Source organism: Cricetulus griseus, chromosome 4 (genome assembly GCF_003668045.3).
Source record: "Cricetulus griseus strain 17A/GY chromosome 4, alternate assembly CriGri-PICRH-1.0, whole genome shotgun sequence".
In the NCBI taxonomy this organism is placed as follows: domain Eukaryota; kingdom Metazoa; phylum Chordata; class Mammalia; order Rodentia; family Cricetidae; genus Cricetulus; species Cricetulus griseus.
The window spans coordinates 3,926,555-3,947,004 of NC_048597.1; the positions used below are offsets into that span (position 1 = coordinate 3,926,555).

The 20,450-nt window shown below is 45.1% G+C and overlaps 1 protein-coding gene across 5 annotated transcripts in view; it reads right to left on the reverse strand.

The window, feature by feature from the left end:
* Window positions 1-2,976: 2,976 nt before the first annotated feature.
* Morc3 (MORC family CW-type zinc finger 3) overlaps window positions 2,977-20,450 on the reverse strand; it is a 39,471-nt gene continuing 21,997 nt past the window's right edge. For 4 of the 5 annotated variants that reach the window (XM_027415640.2, XM_027415638.2, XM_027415641.2 and 1 more), the window contains 8 exons: window positions 18,707-18,811; window positions 15,995-16,117; window positions 15,829-15,903; window positions 13,423-13,468; window positions 11,346-11,518; window positions 7,653-8,532; window positions 5,486-5,643; window positions 2,977-4,292 (listed from right to left, as the gene is read on the reverse strand). In XM_027415640.2, coding sequence (XP_027271441.1) covers window positions 4,139-4,292; window positions 5,486-5,643; window positions 7,653-8,532; window positions 11,346-11,518; window positions 13,423-13,468; window positions 15,829-15,903; window positions 15,995-16,117; window positions 18,707-18,811 — 1,714 coding nt within the window. In that variant the 3' untranslated portion in view covers window positions 2,977-4,138. The remainder of the gene's footprint in view (window positions 4,293-5,485; window positions 5,644-7,652; window positions 8,533-11,345; window positions 11,519-13,422; window positions 13,469-15,828; window positions 15,904-15,994; window positions 16,118-18,706; window positions 18,812-20,450) is intronic. The other variant, XM_027415639.2, reaches the window with a different exon arrangement.

The window sequence follows — 20,450 nt, forward strand, 5'->3', positions numbered from 1 at the left end:
GGCGATTCCCGCGCGCCGGAGACCACGCCTCCCTGGGCGGGGTCACGGACGCTCCTCCCCAGAGCGGGCGGGGCTGTCCCAAAGCAAAGGTTCCGGCTGGGCGGGTGTCCTAGGGCGGCCCTCCTCCTCGTGGGCGGTGCTGTCGCCACACCGCGGCTTCCGGTGGGCGGGGCTCTTCACGCCCCACCTTCCCGTGGGCGGGGCTGTGGAGGCCCGCGGTTCCTGCCGGGCGGGACCCGGAATTCCGTCCCCGCCTCGGGAGCCCAGGCTGCTCCTCTCTCGGGTGGGGTGACAACCCCACAGTTCCCGACCCGGGCCCGCCCGCCCGCGGGGACTTCACAGCGGGCCGGAGACGCGGCCCACCTCCGTGCAGGGTCCCATCACCACCCAGATCCTGACTGTGATCCCGGCACTCGGGGGACCCAAGACTCAGATCCCCAGCTACACTGAGAGTTCCGGGCCAGCCTGGACTACTTACGACTATAAACAAAAACAAAATACAACACTTATTACAGGACTCACCCATTATTGCCAAGTCGCATCCACCCGCGGACTCCACACCAAAAATCCCAGAATGGGACGTCATTATTTCAAACGTCAATAAAACAGGAAGTGTTTTCGGCCCTCTCCTAGCGATGTGAGCCTGGCATAGTTGTTGATATTAATTCCAGCACTTGCCTCCAGGAAGGAGTTCAATGCCACCCTTGACTACCTGCCAAGTTTGAGGCCAGTCTGGACTATATGAGTGTGCGTAGAAAATCAAGTTATAACTCCCATTCCAATTATTTAGTGGCTAATTCATCCTCCATGACCCTTCTCAATTAATTTCACGTATTTTTAAATAGCAAGACTCTTGTCTCCTGTGGTCTTGACTCCTTATAGGACAGCATATGAATAATTACATTTTTATAAAGAATTAAGTTCAAGAGCTGGAGAGATGACTCAGCAGGTCACCCCCCCCCCAAGTGTTTGATGATTGGTGTTTTGCCTGCCTGTGTGTCTGTGTCAGAAGCCCTGGAACTAGAGTTACAGACAGGAGTGAGCCGCTATGTGGGTGCTGGGATTTGAACCCAGGTCTTCTGGAAGAGCAACCAGTGCTCTTACCCACTGCCCCACCCATCTTTCCAACCCTGCAGGTCCATCTTCGAAGCACTTGCTGATTTGACAGAGGGCCAGGGTTCAGTTCCCAGCCCCACATGGTGGCTTACAACCATCTTTAATTTCAGTTCCAGGGGATCCACCACCCTCTTCTGACATCCAAGGGCACCAGGCAAATGTACTGTACACATACATACATACATACAAGCAAAACTCATACACATAAAATTTAGAAATCTAAAAATCAAAAATCATAACCTCAGACAGAATAATATTTACATTTTCAGGGTGTTTTTTTTGTTTTGTTTTGTTTTGTTTTGGAGACTGGGTCTCTTGTATGCCCACACACTATCCTCCTGCCTCGACCTCCAGAGTGTTGGGATTACAGGCGTGCACCACCTGCCCTGGCTGACTTATGCTGGGAATCAAACCCATGGCCTCATGCTGGCAACCTGTGCCGAACTACACCCCAGTCCAAAGTTATACCTTTAACACTAGAAATACAGAATACATTTTACAACAAAGAAAAATACACAAGACTGAAATGGACCAGCTATCCATTCTTTTTGGTTTGGTTTTTATAGCCCTGGCTGTCCTGGACCTGTCTCTGTAGATGGTGCTGGCCTCAGACACAAAGAGATTTGACTGCCTCTGCTTCCTGAGTGCTGGGATTAAAGGGGTGGCCACCACTGCCCAGCATCCAACTATCCATTCTTGATGTGTGTGGAAACTCTGTGACAGAAAATTACATCATCTTAATCTAATCGTTCAAACCACCAAAGTATTTCTTCTGTGTCATTTTGCCTGAGAATTCATCTAGAAGCATTAGTATATCCAAGCCATTTTTATCCAATTTTTGATCAAACCGAATCTGTCAGTTTTTAATGGTATCCATAGCTTTTCTTCTCTTTTGGAAACAAAAGCAAAACCCCTTCCCCAACATAACATGTCTTGAACAGGCCTGGAATCAAGAACAGAAGTGTAAATATCAAAACATCTGAGATCATGGGGTGGTGTCACAGAGGAAGCAGGCACAGGACTTTGAAGTCCAGCAGGAGGGCCCAGGGTTGTAATATATATGCCACGACACCTCTACATCGCATGGTGCCCACTCTCACTCTGCAGCCTTAGCTGACTAGAGGGGTTGTTTGTGAAAGATTTTGTGTTGTTGCGGCTAGCTTCCTCAATTTCTGTGTTTTAGATTGCACGCCTGAACAGAAAGATCTTTCATCTAACCCCACGCACCCATGAGGCCCGTGCATGTCTATCTCCACCTTTCAGCCTCTTGTTAGAGTGTGAAAGATAAGAAGACAGTTCAAAGAGCCAGTTTTACAAGCAAATTACTTTAGGAATTCTATGACTAATTTCTCATGGAGCCACCTCATGGCCATATAAAACACACATTCAAGGTCAGTCAACCAAATAAAAAGATGGCATCTTTCAAGAACCCTTGTCTTCACTAAACATTCACAAAGCTTCCATGACTGACACAGATGCTGTCTGCTATTCAGGCAAGATGAATGGTTTACACAAAAGCTTTCATTTTGGGCTGGGATGTGTGGTTCAGTGGTAGAGTACAGGGCCCCAGATTCACCTCTAGAACCCTTGGAAAATGCTGTCTTTCTTCTTGAGACCACAACTCACCCCCAAGAGCAATGAGCCAGGCCTTACTGAGGGAAAGTCTTATAAGAGCTATGTCAACTGACGAACCAGTGGGTATGTGTTTAAAATATCTAAACAGATTTAAAAAAAAAAAAATCTGAAGAGAACACTGACTGACTTCTTCAAAAGCATTTGTGAGGGTATGTTATTATATATACTTAGCACAACTGAAGAGAAAAAAAGTCAGCTTGACACCACAAATAACTATCACCTTTATCAAATAAAAACAAAAACTTCATTTATTTGGCAATTTCCAGAATAATATACATAAAGATTCAATGTTGTATACAACAGATGTGTAACTAACCACACACACAAAATGAATATGCACTGAATTTTCAGAAAGAAAAGTTAAAATAAATAGCAACAATAAAACTTTGGAAAAAATAACACATTTCAGTTGTGGAAAATATGATTCTTAATTTTATACAGTTACATATGTACTAAAAGGCCATCTCCTCTTTTCAGATTGCACAATACTTGGGACCAGTCAAAGCATATTTTATGGCATGTGACACTATCGTCCCAGGCCTGTTTGTGATTCACTCCAGGATAAAAACACTTACATTCATACTAGAGCAGAAGATGTGCGGCGCTGTCTGCATCTGCGAGAGACTGCGTGCTCAGCTCACACTGACCTGCAGTAACCCTACAAAGGCTATACAGGAAATTTCACAAAAAGAAATCTCAAATAATTATTGCGCCCACTTCACGCTGAATCCAACAGCCAAAAATGGGCTTCTAAGTAAACATGGTTGTCACTGGATATTTTTAACACTTTAAGGATCTTTTCTTTGTCCTGGAGAACACTTTTTCCTTGATGACTAGCAATCTCAGCACAAGAAAAAGCCAGGTGAAATGAAGCTAGCTTTGGCTTTCCTCTCTCCTATGAGCAGAGCTATGCAGAGACAGGAGCTTAAGAGAAAAACTCTACCCTCAGTTCCCCTGTAAGCAGACCTCATCAGGAGGGTCACTACATTATTGAAAACCTTACTAATGCTCATTTAAAAGAAACAACAGTAGCAACATATCCATTTACATTATGGCACAGCCCTCAATTTTGAGAAAAATACATTTTAGGGAGCCAGAAAAATTGCACAAACCGTAGGAACAACCTGAAAACACCTTGGTGAAAAACACCAGTCTCTAGGGCAATAAAAAAATATGTGTGGGCTCAATACAAATATTTACATTCAGAACAGAAGCCATGGTAGCCATTCAGCTGCTCGACCCCAGCCAGTCACAGGTTATTTCACAGGTGTCCACAGTAACTGGACACTCGAATGCATAGACAGTAAGGATGCGCTTGCTTCTTCAGTCTGCCGCCCGTTACACTCAGCCGACGCTGTGAAAGCCCCCGCTACCACACGCCTGCGTCTTAACTGCTGCTGATCTCACTCATCTGCTCCACCACTTGTCCTAGAATCTCATCCACTACATCGACGTCATAGTTGACTTGCTGAAGATCCAGGTCAGGCACAATCATAGCAAGCAGCTGCCCTACATTGACTCGAAGAGAACGAAGCTTGAGGCTGCAAGTACAACAGGAACCGATTAGTGAGTATTGCAATATAAATGACTTCTCTTATAGGACTTAAAAATTAAAAGTGGAACTACAAAAGTCTCTGTAGAATGGTAGAGAATAAAAAGTAAATCCCCCTGCAAAACCGAATTTAATTCAATAACCAACTGATTCATCAGGTACTAGGTTAAATCCAAGTATATATAACGTTTCATAAAACTAGTTGCTCTTGAGACACCTGGACCAGACAACATGTAGGTTAGACATTATTTCTAATCTGCTGTCCCCCGGGAAGATAGCAGTATGCTAGCTAGTGAGAAACAACACTAAGAACTGAAACATGTAGATTAGACGTTGTTTCTAATGTGCTGTCCCCTGGGAAGATAGCAGTATGCTGGTGAGAAAGAACACCAAGAACTGACTCACTAAGCTCCAAATTACACATCCCTTAGAAGAAAATAATCTGAATTGCTCCTTAATTATGTTAGGCTAAACTGTCAAACTGGTACAGCCTAGGTCATCTGAGAGAAGCAGTAACAGCTCAGACAGGTCTGTAGGGTATCTAAAGCCCATGAGTCAGGATGGAAGCCAGCATCAGCCTTCGGCCTCACTGCCTGTCTCAAGCCCCCACTGACTCCTCTCTATGATGGATCACAACCTGGAAGCATAGGCCAAACAAACCCTTCCTCCCAAGGTTACTTTTGGTCATAGAAGAAGCCAATTGAGATAGGTTAATAATTGTCTTATTGCTCAGATTTATAGCTCTTACAGAGGACCTGTGTTCAGTTACCAGCACCCATGTAGCAAATAACCAAGATCCTGTATCAAAGAGAACAAAACTCACCACCACCACCACCACCAAAGCCCAAACCTGAATACACAGCTCTTACTTGGGGTTGGGTCATCATCCATTGCTTTCTCAGTTAATAGGACACACTAACAGTGTGTCCTGGGCCACTTTATATTAGAGTCCTATGTCATGGTCATGGTGAAATTCACCCTGTCTCAGAAGACTCAGCCCAAACCATTCTCTACCCCTTAATTAGCAACTTGAAGCAATGTTCTTTCCCTTAACCTTCTGGATCAGCTCTGCCAGGACCACAATGCCTGTCAGTTACTTCAGAGAACAGTGCCTACTGAGCATGTGTGAACAGATGTAATGCCTGTGCTCACAACACCAGCTCTACAAAAAAGCTTCAATACCTTTCCCCATCCACGAAATTGACAGCTTCCTCAGCATTGCTTGAAGTTGAAACATCGGCTCCAGCCTGCTGACTTGCAGATTTCAACTGCTCAATTTCAGTTTTGAGTTCTTCACACTGAGAATGAACATGTGATTTCTCTATTTCCAATAAATTAACCTGACAAAAAAATGAATTTTATGAGCATAAAGTTTTCAAAGTACAGTCCAAGTGCAAGTTCAAGCTAAAAAATATAAAGAACACCCTGATAAAATTACCAGCTGCTGACGCACATGAGATACACACCCCAGCAAGGTTGTCCCACTTTTCTCTCAGGAAAGCATCACTGAGCTACATCCCAGCACTCATGGCCTGCCACTCAACAAGTCTCCTTTGCTCAGGTTCACTTCTCTGTCATTGTATAATGAGGAAAAATGTTAATTACTACTTCACATGCTATTAGTGGACCCTAGAGAAGTGAACCACGGAGACGCTGAGGCTGCCGTTTAGAACGGCTCTCACTTCATCCACTCACTCTCACTAAAGTCACGACAAAAGCTTCTATTATTACTGGCTGATGTCTTATCACTTAACACAAGATACCCTATCATTCAGAGTACACGGAGGGCTGGAAAGATGGCTCACTGGTTAAGAGCCCTGGCTGCTCTTCCACAGGATCCCCAACTCTTTGCAGCTTCCATCCCAGGAGAACCCACACCCTCCATGGACACCAGGCACCCACAAGGTACAGACATATATGCAGGGAAAACACCTATACATGTAAAATAACAAAACAAACAAAACAAAAAACTAACTTTACACTGGATGTGTTGGCACACACCTTTAATAGCAGCATTTACAAGGCAGAGGCAGGCAGATCTCTCTGAGTTTGAGGCCAGCCTGGTCTACACATCAAGTTCCAGGACAGCCAGGGCTACATAATAAGACCCGATCTTAAAAATAAAACTTTGCATATTTGAAGTAGGACATATGCACAAGCTACCTTTACTATCCTGAGAGCTAGTGTTTTTCTATTTCCTCAGAAGAAAACCCCTTCAATAACTCATTTTCCATGTGCCCATGTACATATTAGCCTGGCAGCACAGAAACTCTCTTTGCTGTAGCCTGGAAGACACAAGTGTAATTGGCTCAACACGAGCAGCCGTCTCAGGTCACAACCACATACTGACAAGTAAACCAACAACATACAAGGAGCCTGTGTCTCAAGTGTAGAGCTGCCACCTTATTTGGACTTTATGTCACTTGTACACAGTGGCTTCCTCCATGAAATGAGGGTACTACTGGCTACCTCACATGGTTGCTAAAAGGTGTACTGGTTTTACATGCCAAGTTCTGACTATACCGAGTAAAACTCATTCAATGCAAGACATTCACCACACCTACCTGCTGCCCTGTTTTCTAGTGCTCCCACAACTTTTTTTTTTGGGGGGGGGGTTAGACAGCCAAGGAGGGGAGACATGGTCTTATGTAACCCAGATCAGCTTCAAACTTACCATGTAGCGAGGACGACTCCTGATCTATGTCCCCACACTCCAAGTGCAACACCACAGGTGTTCACCAGCACGCCTGCTTTAGTGTGCAGAACTCATTTATTTATATACTTACTCGCTTAACTGTTCATCGGTGTGTGTATAGAGGGCCTGAGGCAGATACCTGGTGTCTTCCTTCATTACTGACCCTCTGCTCTCATTAACTGAGGCAGCATCTCTTGATGACCCTAGAGCTTGCAATCCCTAGAAAAGCTGCCACGCCCACAGGGCTTTTGTATAGATGGTAGTATCTGAACTTCAGTTCCCATGCTTAGAAGGCAAGGACTTTATTCACTGAACCATTTTGTCAGTCCCTATTTTAGACATTGTTTTGTTTTGTTTTTTCGAGACAGAGTTTCTCTGTGTAGCTTTGGAACTTATCCTGGCACTCACTCTGGAGACCAGGCTGGCCTCGAACTCACAGAGATCTGCCTGCCTCTGCCTCCCGAGTGCTGGGATTAAAGGCGTGCGCTACCAATGCCCGGCTTATTTTAGACATTTTAAGAATCAAAAATGCTTCTATATAACCCTCTATGCTGCCAGGAGGCCTACTCCCCAGTTAGAAACCAAAGCATTAAGAAGCATCCAATAAAGACCATTGCTAGCACAAGCTGGAGAGTGACTACATGGGCAACTCACCTCACTTTTATACTGGTCCCTCTCCACAATGCACTTGTCCAGCTGTCGAAACACGTCATCAAGCTGCACGGCCATCTCATCCATTTCGCTCTTACTCTCACCACCAGAGCACTGGCTGCACTCAGTCTTTACATGCTGCAGAGTGCTGCACTGTTTCTTCAGCCTCTCTATCTCTTCCAGAGCTTGCTGATACTGAGAACCTATGTGGTCAGGACTTTCAGACTGACCATTAACACTTTCAAGTAAGAACACAGGGTCAGTCTCAGTGGACTGGTGACAAGTTTCCTTCTTCACGCACTTGTCATTCAGCTCTAATATCCTCTGCTGTAAGACTTTTATCTGCTCGGTGTACACATGACACTGTCTCTTGTAATCATCTCTCTCTTGCGTGACTGACAGCAGCTCACTTCTCAGTTCCCGTACCTGACGGCCAGCATCGTCTGCTGACCTATCCAAGGTTTCCTGTACCGTTGCTTCAGCATTTGCACAGGAGGGCAGTGTCACTCCGTCTCTCACTGCAACCATCTCACTTTCAACACATTCCTCCTCCTTTTTAACAACTAAGCCTGGTGCTTCAGTCTGAGTGGAGACAGCAGTGGCCTGGTCACCCCTGGAGGTGGGGGTGCTTGTTGAAGTGGCCTGGGCACAAGGTTCAGGACTTACAAGCTCAACCGGAACACTACTTTGTTCAGGGTGGCCCTGTTCTGACTTCATTTCAATGTCGTGATCAACTGCAGGTTTGGGGGTGCTATTCTCTTCTAAAATGATGACATCTTCATCATCATCATTTTTGTAAGATGAATTTTCAAATGGAGCATTACTTAATCTCCGATTCTTTGTATTCAGAAATGGTGAACGAGTAGCAAGTCTCCGTTTCAGGCTGGAAGAAATTGTACATATAAAATGTAAGTTTGTAAAACACAGGCAACTTTTCTTGTTGCTGTGACAACATCTATGACAAAAGCAACTAAATGAAGGAAGGGCTCACTTGGCTCACAGTTTGAGGGTGCAGTCCCTCCTGGCAAGCAGAGCGTGACAGCAGGAGGGAGGTTCGATGGGGATGGGAATGTACAGCTGGGACCCTCACATCTTGTCAGAAAAAGCAGCAAGGAGGGCCAGCTACACACCCTCAAGTCTATGCCCCGTGAGGTACAACTTCTTCAGTTTCAAGTTTTCTAAAATAGCCCCACTAAGGACCAAGTGCTCACACACTTGACAACTTCGATGACTGAGGTAGTCATCCTGACAAAGGTACTGTAACAACTCTAATTATTTGGAGATTCAAATAAACACTCAGTTTGACTTTTTCTTTTTTCTTTTATTTTGTGACAAGGTTTCCTCTGAATCAGTCTTGGCTGTCCTGGAACTCACTCTGTAGACCAGGCTGGCCTTGTACTCACAGAGATTCACCTGCCTCTGCATCCCAAGTGCTGGGATTAAAGGCGTGCGCCACCACACCAGCTGACCACTGAGATCTATTTAGAGTATCAAAGTCTACACTGACAAACACCTCTTCACCTGTGGTCTCCAATCACTGTAATAAATATAAGCCCCAAACACAACACCAACTACTAAGAGCACTTCCTGAAACTGTGAGGGAATGGTAATAACATTTTCATCTGCTCATTTTTCCCAACAGTGATCAAAGGCCAACAGTATTCTCTGTGTTGAGAGTTAGTCTGATGCTAGATTCCCTGAAACTGATGTATTCAGAAGGAATGTTGTTCCTTGTCTAAAATTGGGAATGAGCTTGGCAGAGCCAGTAATGGCCTGGGGCCAGCCAGGACATTAAGGGGGCTGTGGATCCCGAGAGCCCAACGCTTCCCACTGTACAGGGCTCAGGCTGCTGTGAGCTAAATCTGTATGTGTTCCCCTGATGTAACACTGCTGAGCTTGTCCCGGTGAACAATAGTTTCTGCTGTCCCGCTGTCCCTTTCAGGAAAATCTGTCCATGAGATGCTGTACTGAGCTATGTGCTTGCTTGGCATAAGACACAGTTTGTGCACAAGCCCTAACCTCAGCTTTCCAATGTTCTTCACCTTCTCATCTGCTGCCTGCCCACCTCCACTGAGGACCTCATCACTGAAGGATGACCTACTGGCCCAAGTCAGTTTCATATAAAATGATTCCCCCAAATTAGAAATTGTATTGAGCCTGGGGAGATAGCTTAGGAGGTAAGAGTACTTGTTTTTAAGAATGAGAACCCGATGCTGGGTGGTGGTGGCATATGTCTTTTAATCCCTGCACTTGGGAGGCAGAGGCAGATAGATCTCTGAGTTTGAGGCTAGCTTGGTCGGCAAAGCGAGTTCCAGGACAGCCAGGATGAGAAACCCTGTCTTGAAAAATAAAACAAAAGAAAAAGAGGGAGTGTGGGAGGGAGTGTGGGAGTGTGGGGAGGGAGGGAAGGAGGGAGGGAGGGAAGGAGGGAGGGAGGGAGCATCTGTGGGGAAAGCGGAGCAGGTCCTGCAAGCCAGCACTGGAGGGTGCACAGACAGACCAGGAACTGATCTAGTATCACACTGACACTGTGACAGCTAACACCAACCTGACAGGCTCTTGGATCATCTAGGAAACAGCCTCCAGGAACACCTATGAGAATCGCCAGCCAGGTTCAATGACTGGGAAGAGTTACCTAGCAGTGATGGGCTGTCCCCTGGGCTTGTGGATTATAGGAGAATGTTTGCTGAGCACTGCCATTCGCTGCCCTCCTGGCCCAACCTTAGATGCTATGTGACCACGTGCAACAAGCTCCTGCTACCACCACTTCCCTGATAGTGGACTGAGCCACAACAAACTTTGCCCCGCCCACATACAATACGCACAGAGGCCAGAGGCCCCTGGGACTAGATACAGGTGGTTGAGAGCTGGGGATCCTAACTGGGTCCACCGGATGGGCAGGCAGTGCTCTTACTTGCTGAGCCGTCTCTCGAGCCCCCTTAGGTTGCTTTTGTCAGAGTGTTTTGTGACAAGGACAGGATAAGTAACTGAGACAGACACTTAAGGCAGTGATTTTATATTATACATTGTTAACAGGCCCCCATGTAACCCAGCACACTGGCCCCTGGCCACAACACCTGCCAAAGCAGGAACAGAAGGCCTAACCCATCAAAGACCAGGTCCACAGCTCCAGGGCCCACAAAGTCCCCAAATGTACTAACCCTGCTTTTTAGCTCCTTTGCTTCTTGATAACTTGCTAACAACTGAAGTGTAGCAGCCAGGGTGTGGTTTCTATGCCTTGTGCACGACAGCAAGGTGCTCCCACAATTAAACTATAGCCCTAGGTCTTCCATGCTTCTTGCTTTAAGATGGACTATATAAAAGCCCAGAACTCTCTGTAGCTCCAAGCAGACTTGAAGTAACATACTTAGTTACCCAAGGAGCCGGGATTATAGGCCTCTGCCGCCAACCCAGCAAGAGCTAGTGACCGGATCAAACCACGTAATACAATACACACTCACCCATATGCACATAAAGTCTTGTCTTATAGGCTGGCTTTGAACTCTCCACAGGCAAACATGAACTTCCTGAGTGCTGTCATTACCTGTATGTGCTATTACAATGGTCAGTTACCATTTGTTAGCTAACTTAAGTGTGTGGTTGAAGAAGGCAGGAAGAATGCTTGAGGCTTTTCACACTCAAGGGAACTGCCGTTTCTCAGGGTCACATCACCGCTGTACAAGAGTCACCACTAACCTGCTGCTCTCAGGTTCAGACTGAGGTGAAACCATGTGGTTACTTAAAAGCCTTGTTGGGAAAGGACTCCCGAGACTCCCAACTTCAGGAAGATGTGGTCTTGGAACACTCTCTTTCACAGGGGAAAAGCTCCGACTTGAAATACTTGTTGGATACATTAAGTCAGCACTGATCTGTTGGTGGGAAAAAGGCACTATTTTTAATGTAATAGTTACCAAACACAAGTTACATACAATCTATTTTCCTTTTACCCCAGAAAATACTGAGAATTATCCTAAGCATGTGGATTTCTTTTTTTAAAAAAAGATGTGTTATATATAGTGTTCTGCCCGTAAGTACACCTTCATGCCAGAAGAGGGCACCAGATCTTATTAAAGATGTTTGTGAGTCACCACGGGAATTGAACTCAGGACCTCTGGAAGAGCAGTCAGAGCTTTTAACCTTTTAGCTGTCTTTCTAGCCCCACATGTGGATTTCTTTTGCTAATCAGAAATGAGTAAATGGATCAGTGAACTAAACCAGCCTTTTCCACAGGTAGCAAATGTTTGTGCGTGCACGTGTTTGGTTGTCTGTCCATGTGTGCACACATGGACTCGAGCTTGTGGAGGGCAGAGATCGATGCTGGCGTCTTCCTCACTTACTCTCCGCTTCATGTTTTCACACAGGGTCTCACTGAACCTATGTCAAACCTAGGAAGCTTGCCCATTTGGCTGGAATAGTTGGCCAAAAACCTGAGATGCACCTGTGTCAGCTTTCCAAGCACTGGGATTACAAACATTTACGACAAGCCGTTTATATGGGGGTGCTAGGCACCTGAGCCTCAGCTCCTCATGCTTGCATCCCATGCATTTGGCCAATTGAGCCATCTCCAGACTCCAGTGTGACATTATTAAAGGGGATGAAAAGGAAACATACAATACAGACTCTAAGTGGCTCACAAAGGCAGAAGAGATTTGCTATGCTGTGAACCTAATACGCACATGACTTAGAAGATAGATATTTGAGAAACTGGAATGGAAGTGAAAATAATCATGAAGATAGCACTTTCAAAACCGAAAGTGATCCTCTACTGTTCTTTCTCCCAGTCCTGGACTCCCCTTAACACACTAGAAAGCACTGCAATGCAGTTACAAGTAAACCACCCCCAAGGCAGAACAAAACTTCCTGCCCAAGAAATATTTACCTTTAGCCAAAATATCCCATCCACTCTACTCACAGCAAACATACAATACAGACTCTAAGTGGCTCACAAAGCTCGCTAACCCCCCAGCTCTCTAAAGACAAGACTCTTTTAATCCAATCCTGGCTGCCCATACAAATGGGTGGAGCCATCCATTGGAGCAAAGCCAACCTACTAGGAGCCTCATCTTCAAAGAAAACTGACCCAGGGGACTAGAGAGATGGCTCCCAGGTTTAAGAGTTTTAGCTGGTCTTGCAGAGGATGCTGGGTAAATTCCCAACACCCACAGTGAGCTCACAATTGTAAAACTCCAGTCAGAGGGGATCAACACCCTCACATGAACATAGATGCAGGCAAAACACTAATGCACATAAAACATTGAGAGAAATTAAAAATGAAAAGGAAAGCTGACTCTCCATTAGTACCAGCAACCACTGACACACTCTTCCCCTTCAAGTGGGATGCTGAGCAGTCAGTCTGGCCTTGTCCTGACAGTAACTCCTCCCCTCCTAACCCCCAACCCTCACAATATTCCCACCACCTTTTCCCTCAAGTTCCCTCAAGTCTGGGGGAACAGGTATGAAACCCATGTCCCACTTATGGTTGTGCACCCCACAGACATTTTCTCTCTTCATTTCAGCAATTTTGCATTTCTGACAAGATTTGTAAAAGGCTGCCTTACCTCAACATTATCCTGCTAAATATTAGTCGGACAGTGTGAAGAAGCTATTGGGCTAGGAAGACTTGGGGAAAAGAGCCAAGAATGGGTAACAAAAAGAGTATGAATTCAACAAGTTCCTTTCAACTGGTTATAAAAGTCCAAAACTTTAGAACTCAGCATAGATTAAACCAAGTACTTCTAAAAATTAAGACAGATAAAATAGAAGGATTCATTACCCGAGGGACAAATTCCGGTTGTCTGATCCTGTATTTCTCCTTGCTGCTTGAAGAGAAAGATGAACAATGAGCATGTTGATATTTACCCTATTATGACTTCACAGTCCCATTTTCAAATGATGTATTACCCTACCAAATTACTCCAACATCTACAATTGACTTACTGTATAGACTATCGGGTACCCCCCTTCCCTCCCATGCACATTCTCGCCTTTAATTAAAAACCTTCGTAATACCTCATGCCTGCCTGAACCACAGACCATAAACAAGGGTATCAAAGGCTTAAGTGGGTTTATTACTTCCAAAACCACTCTAAAATTGAGTAACCGCCAGCCCACACAGAGATTAGGGTGTGCTGACTCAGTCAGCAAGGTGCCTGCTGAGCAAACCTGAGAAAGCAAGTTCCAGTGCCCTAGAACCCAGTAAAAGCTGGGCATGACAGCACATCTAACCGCAGTCTGGTGTTCACTGGCCGGCCACTCAAGTTCAATAATGAGTTCCACTTAGTTAGAAACCCTGCCTCAAAAAATAAGATGGGAGAGCCTGGTGACAGGGTGCACTCCTTTAATACCAATGCCTGGGTGGTAGGAGGCAGGAGGATTTCTGTTGAGTTTAAGGACAGCCTAGTCTACACAGAAAGTTATAGGCCAGTCGGGGCTACATAGTAACCCCCTGCCTCAAAACACAAAACAAACAAACAAAACAAAAAACAAAAAAAGAGAACAAATAAGGAAGACAGCTGACATGGACCTGTGGTCACGAAAGGTTCTTAGCCTTCTGCCTATGTTCACCGCCATGTCCTGTTGATCCCTTGTCACACTCCTTAAACCATGTACTCTTTCCACCCTGACATGACTTCCTTCGGACCCTAAGAGGGACACACAGATCACCCTGGGAATAGAAATTAGATGATATCTACAGTACAAAGTGGGGGTGAGAGTGGGGAGGGGAGACGAGAACAGGAGGGAACGAGATGACTTGGGGGGGTATACAGTGGAAGAGCAATGAGATACTTTAATAGAGAGAGCCACTGTGTGCTTAGGGAGAAACCTGGTGCTAGGGTAACTCCCAAGAATCCACAAGAAGGACCCCAGCTAAGACTCCTGGCAATAGTAGAGGATGTCTGAACTGGCCTACCCCTGCAATCAGATTGATGAATACCCCAACTATCGTCATAGGGCCCTCATCCAGTAATTGATGGACCAGACAGAGATCCACAACCAAGAACCAGACAGAGCTCCGGGAATCCAGTCGAAGAGAAGGAGGAGGGAACACACGAGCAAGGGAGTCAAGATCATGATGGAGAAATCTACACAGACAGCTGAACCAAGCTCCTGGAAACTCATGAACTCCAGACCTACAACTGTGGAGACTCCAGGGGACTGAATTAGGCCCTCCATATGCGGGAGACAGTTGTGAAGCTCGGACTAGCTGAGGAGCCCCGGGCAGTAGGACCACAATACAAACCTGGTACATGAGCTGGCTTGATGGAGCCCATTCCCTATGGTGGGATGCCACGCTCAGCCTTAATGTATGGGAGAGGGGCCTGGCCCTGCCCCAACCGAATGAGTCAGACTGTGCTGACTCCTCATGGGGAGGAGTGGACTGGGGGTGGGCTAGGGGGAGGTGAAGTGGGGTAGGAGGGAAAACTGTGGAATTTTTAAAAATTAAAAAAATAAATTGGGGAAAAAGAAAAAGAAAAAAAGAAATGACCTAGTTCACGAAACTTCCTGGTCTATATCATATCTGCCTTCCCTGGCCAAGTCAGAAGCAACTCTCCTTTGAGCTCCTACCACACACAGGGCTGTGCCTCTTACAGACAGACCTCACCTCACCCATGTTTAGGTGCAGATGTCCTGTAGACGCCCTGCCTGCATGTGTGTCTGTGTACCACACGAGTGCATTACCGATGGCGGTCATCAGAGGATGTTGGGTCCTCTAAGACTAGAGTTTCAGGTGGCTATAAGCTCCCATATGGGTGATAGGAATCAAATCTGGGTACTTCCAGAGAACAGTTTTTTCATCTCTGAGCCATCTCTCTGGGCCCAGGCTTATCAACGTATCACTGTTAATATACACGCCAGCTGTTCTGTCAAGACATAGGCTAGAAACAGGAGTGTTTCTGCACAGCTCATCTAATACAGCTCAAAAGACCAAATTCTTCTTAGCAATCAATGCAGGTCAGTAAAGATGGGCCCCCATGGCTGCAGGTCAGTAAAGACGGGTCCCCACGGCTGCAGGTCAGTGTAGCCAGTAAACTGGCACCCCATGGCACACGCTGGTACAGAGGCAGCAATGCTGGGTTCACTACACCCTTCAATCACACCTGTGCTGGTTCAAACCACAACACTTTGAATACATTACTGATTTGCGGGTCCCTTCTTACCACAGGCATGCAACACTCACGTCTTTTTGTAGGTTTTTTCGTAAGTGGGATGTACCAAATCCTCATCTTCAGGTTCTTCTGGAACTTCGCAGTTTCTAGACGAAAAGAAACCACACAAGAATGACACATCGCCAGTCCACAGCACTTTCTGCCTTTCCAGAAAGGGCACTGCCAACTATATGGTACCTGAACTGTGGGTCAGGGTTATTGTAGCAATACCATTTTTCTGGAAGTTGATCTATTCCATCTGGTAATTTTCGCCACTTTAAGCAAGCATCACACTGAACCCATGTCTGATCAGGGCGCTTCCTTTAACAAAACAAAAACAAAATATTAAAATGGAATTATGGTGTCAAGTATTTGATTTATTTTCTACATTGTTTACACATGAAATATCTGCTTATTTCCAATCTTGAAAAGTGCCTGATAAAACTGTATTTAATGTATAATTAAGTTTTTAAATGTTAGCAACTTTTATGAAGTTATGGCCACATATTCATTTTAATAGAACAAATGTCTTCTTTAATCCTAGGCCTTGGAAGGCAGAAGGATGTTAAGTGAGGTCCTGCCTTGAGACAGGGGACAGAGAGGAGTGTGGGGTCGGGGGTGAGGAGGTGAAGATGGTGCTAGTGGACATTTTAACCTCAGCACTTGGTGGGTGGCAGAGGAGGTAGATCTGGGTCTTCAGACAAAGTGGAAAGTGACGAGAACTGGGGGATGCCCTAGGAAGAGGAATACGCAGCCAGCTAGAGTGGTAACTCACTGGCTACGAGCACTTGATTTTGTCTAGAGGAACCAGGTACAAGTCTCAGCACACACTTGTCACTTACGGTGATATTCTGTTTATGATCTAACAAAGTTTGCCTGAAGGTCAGCGTGCAAAGCCTCTGACTATGACACTAGTTAGTCATAGAGGTCAGGCAGTGGTGACACACACCTTTGATCCCAGTAGACACACTAGTCAGCCATAGAAGCTGGGCAACGTTGGTGCACCCCTTTAATCCAGCACTAGAGAGGAATTTAAGGGTGGGGAGACAGCAGTGAGGTACAGTCAGTCTCAGTCATGCTGAGGACAGGATCACCCCAGCCTTGGTGGAGGTAAGAACTCTAGTGGCTGGCTGCTTTGCTTTTCTGGTACAGCTTGAACCCCAAATATATCTGTCTCTGGGTTTTTATTATTTATTCTACAGTAACTCATAACCATCTGTGACTCAACTTCCAGGGCATCTGACAGTCAGGTGGATACCAGACACTCCACATATGTAAGCAAAATACCCATATGTTTAGGTAAAAAAAATTCTGAAGACTCATTTTATATCAGATTTCCTCTTTGTTTGAGACAGGATTAACTTCCACCTATGTAAACCAGAGTGGCCTAGACTCAGAGCTTCCCTACCTCTGCCACCTGAGTACTGAATTAAAGGTGTATGTCATCACACCAGCTGGCTTCCAATTCTTCACCCTCTAGATCCCCCCCTACCCCCCCTACCCCCAGTGCTGGATCACACATCTGACTCACCAATTACATTTTCTTTGTCTGTGTTTGTGTGCACCTGTGCTTGTGGAGGCTAGAGTCTTTCCTTAGCAATACCACCCACCCTATTTTTGAGGCAGTTCTCTTGCTGGCCACGTAGGCAAGGACTCCAAGTGCATGTCCCCATGCCCAGCTATTTCACCTGGGTTTTAGAGTCTACTTGCCCTACTTGCCAGCAGCACTGTATTGCCTGAGCGCCCTCTCTCTCTCTCTCTCTCTCTCTCTCTCTCTCTCTCTCTCTCTCTCTCTCTCTCTCTCTCTATCTTTTCACTACAGTTTTTAAACAGTGGGCAAGAGCAAATCACGGAGTGCACACCTTTCATCCCAGCACTGGGGAGGCAAAGGCAGAGCAGTCTGAATTCAAAGCCACAGTAAGCTTAAGGAGTCCTTGCTGCAAGCCACAAAAGGTGTACAATAGCCCAGTGGCATGCTCGCCCAGCAGCGGGCTCAGGCGAAGCTCAGAAGTTAAGAGCACTGGCTGCTCTCCAGAGGACCTGAGTTCAATTCCCAGCAACCACAGGGTGACTCAACCATCTATAATGAGATTTTGTGCCCTCTTCTGGCCTGAAGGCATATTGTATACATAATAAATTAAAATCTTTGAAAAAAATTTCAAATGGACTCAATGTTTACAAAGTTAACAAAAAAAAAAAAAAAAAAAAGAAAGAAAGAAAAGAAAAAGAAAAAACCTCAGCTAATAGCCCTTGTTTCGTAGGATCACTGATAACCTTCTAAATCCTGGCCCAAGTTCTTCTTGCTTCCAAAGGCACAGGCATAGCACCCTGGTTACTGGTGCCCATTTCTGCACCAGTGAGGGACTTTACTCACGGCTCAGTTATAATTATTAGCCTGTGTGTGCTTCGTGTACTAATGAGACATCACAGGCATGGTACTGTACAGTTCTTTTTATGCTTTTAAAACGTATTTTATTGTTTCATTTCATGTGTATCAGAGTTTTGCTTGCCTGTGTGTTTATGTACCACAGAGTGCCTGATGCCAGAGGCCAGATGAGGGTGTAGGATTCCCTGAGACTGAGTTAAGACTGTTGTTGAGCCACCAGGTAGGTGGTGCTGGGAGTCAAAGCTGGGTCCTCTGGAATAACTCTTACCACTGAGCAATCTCTCTAATTCTAGGTCCTCCAATGCCCTCTTCTACCAGGCACACAAGTGGTACACAAAAGCATACATATAGGCAAAACACCTATACAGACAGATAGACAGATAGATAACAAGCTGAAATAAGTGATATCAACAGACATCAACTCACTAAGTTGGAGTGTGTGGATTTACTTTCTTGAATGAGCCCCAAGTGTGGAAAGCCAGAGAAGCAGCGTCACCTCTGAAAGACTTAGCATCAGTACTTACTGTATGTCTTCGACAGGCAAACTTAGAGGGTATTCTGCATTTTTTTTCACTTTCATTTCATTCCAGTAATCATTCAGCTTTTCTCCTAATGCTAGTATTGTAAGCCTTAAAAAACAAATCATAACATTAATTCAAGAAAAAATAAAACAGCAACTCAAGATCAATTTTTAAAATGTAAACAGGCTAGAGTGATGGCTCAGCAGTCTGTCCTTCCAGAAGACCTGGGTTCAATTCTCAGCACCCACATGGCAGCTCACAACTGCCTGTAGCTCCAGTTTCAGGGTATCTGACACTTTCACACAGATATATACATACAGGCAAAACACAAATACACATAAATTATTAAAAGCCAGAACTTCCTATACAGATGCTTAAAATAAACAAATGTAAAACAAAACAAACTTAACCCCTAATCTCTCAGGATACAGCACCTTTGTTTTTTTGGTTTTTGTTTTGTTTTGGTTTTGGTTTTTCGAGACAGGGTTTCTCTGTGTAGCTTTGGCTGTCCTGGAACTCACTCTATAGACCAGGCTGCTGGCCTCGAACTCACAGAGATCCGCCTGCCTCTGCCTCCCGAGTACTGAGATTAAAGGCGGGCACCACCAATGCCCGGCTTTTATTTTGTTGTTTTTGTTGTTGTTTTTGAGCCTCTTTGGTTTTATTAGTATTTGCTACTGTCATAAATCATTAATAACAGGTTTACATAACCTCCCCTTTACAATGTCCCTGGATTTATTATCAAGGCTATGTGCTTTCATAATAGCTTCTAAAGAGTTTCTCAGACTGATAACACATCTTCCTTAAACAACTGAATTTAATAATTAATATTCTCTATGAAAATTAGTCCTGTTACCCTCTTAATGTTTCTTTTAAATTTGTTGGACCCATACAGTCCTTTTTGGAGACAGACCCTCATTCTTAAGTTTTTATAACATGTGTGTGTGTGTGTGCGCGTGCGTGCGCGCGCTCGCCCTTTAGCAGTCAGACAACTTGGAGGAGTTGGTTCTCTCCAGCTACCATGTGGATCCCAGATATCCAACTCAGTCACCAGCAGGCAAGGCAGCAAATCCTTTTCCCAGCCAAACTCCCCCTCAGGGCTTCATTCTTTAAACTGCTTAAACTCACAGTAATTCTTGTGGGATTACATGTATGTATCACTACATAGCCTGTCATTTCTCACTTTGACAATTTACATTGATATTTGCTCCTGTCCCTTAGTCTTACTGTATGCTTACAGACTATTAATCTCAAACAAACTACTGTTTGGTGTGTCCACTGTCAGTATGTTGTTTTCCAGCTCCAAATCCAGTCCAAGACAATACTCTGTTCTTTTTTTTTTTTTAATTTTATTTATTTATTATGTATACAACATTCTGCTTCCATATATATCTGCACACCAGAAGAGGGCACCAGATCTCATTACGGATGGTTGTGAGTCACCATGTGGTTGCTGGGAATTGAACTCAGGACCTCTGGAAGAGCAGTTGGTGCTCTTAACCTCTGAGCCATCTCTCCAACCCCAATACTCTGTTCTTACTTCATTCTGAAGCATGTTTTTGTCTTCTCTGTTATTGAAGCTTTAACTAAAACCTCTTATCTGAAGGCAAGTGCTCCCAGAGAAGCTGCACCTGTGCCCAGCAGGGATGAGAGCAACAGGGACTATAGAGGCCCAGCTCAAGAGGACTCAGAAGGAAACACAACTGAGCTAGAGACCCTCCTTTTAATATCTTGGCCAAGAATTTGG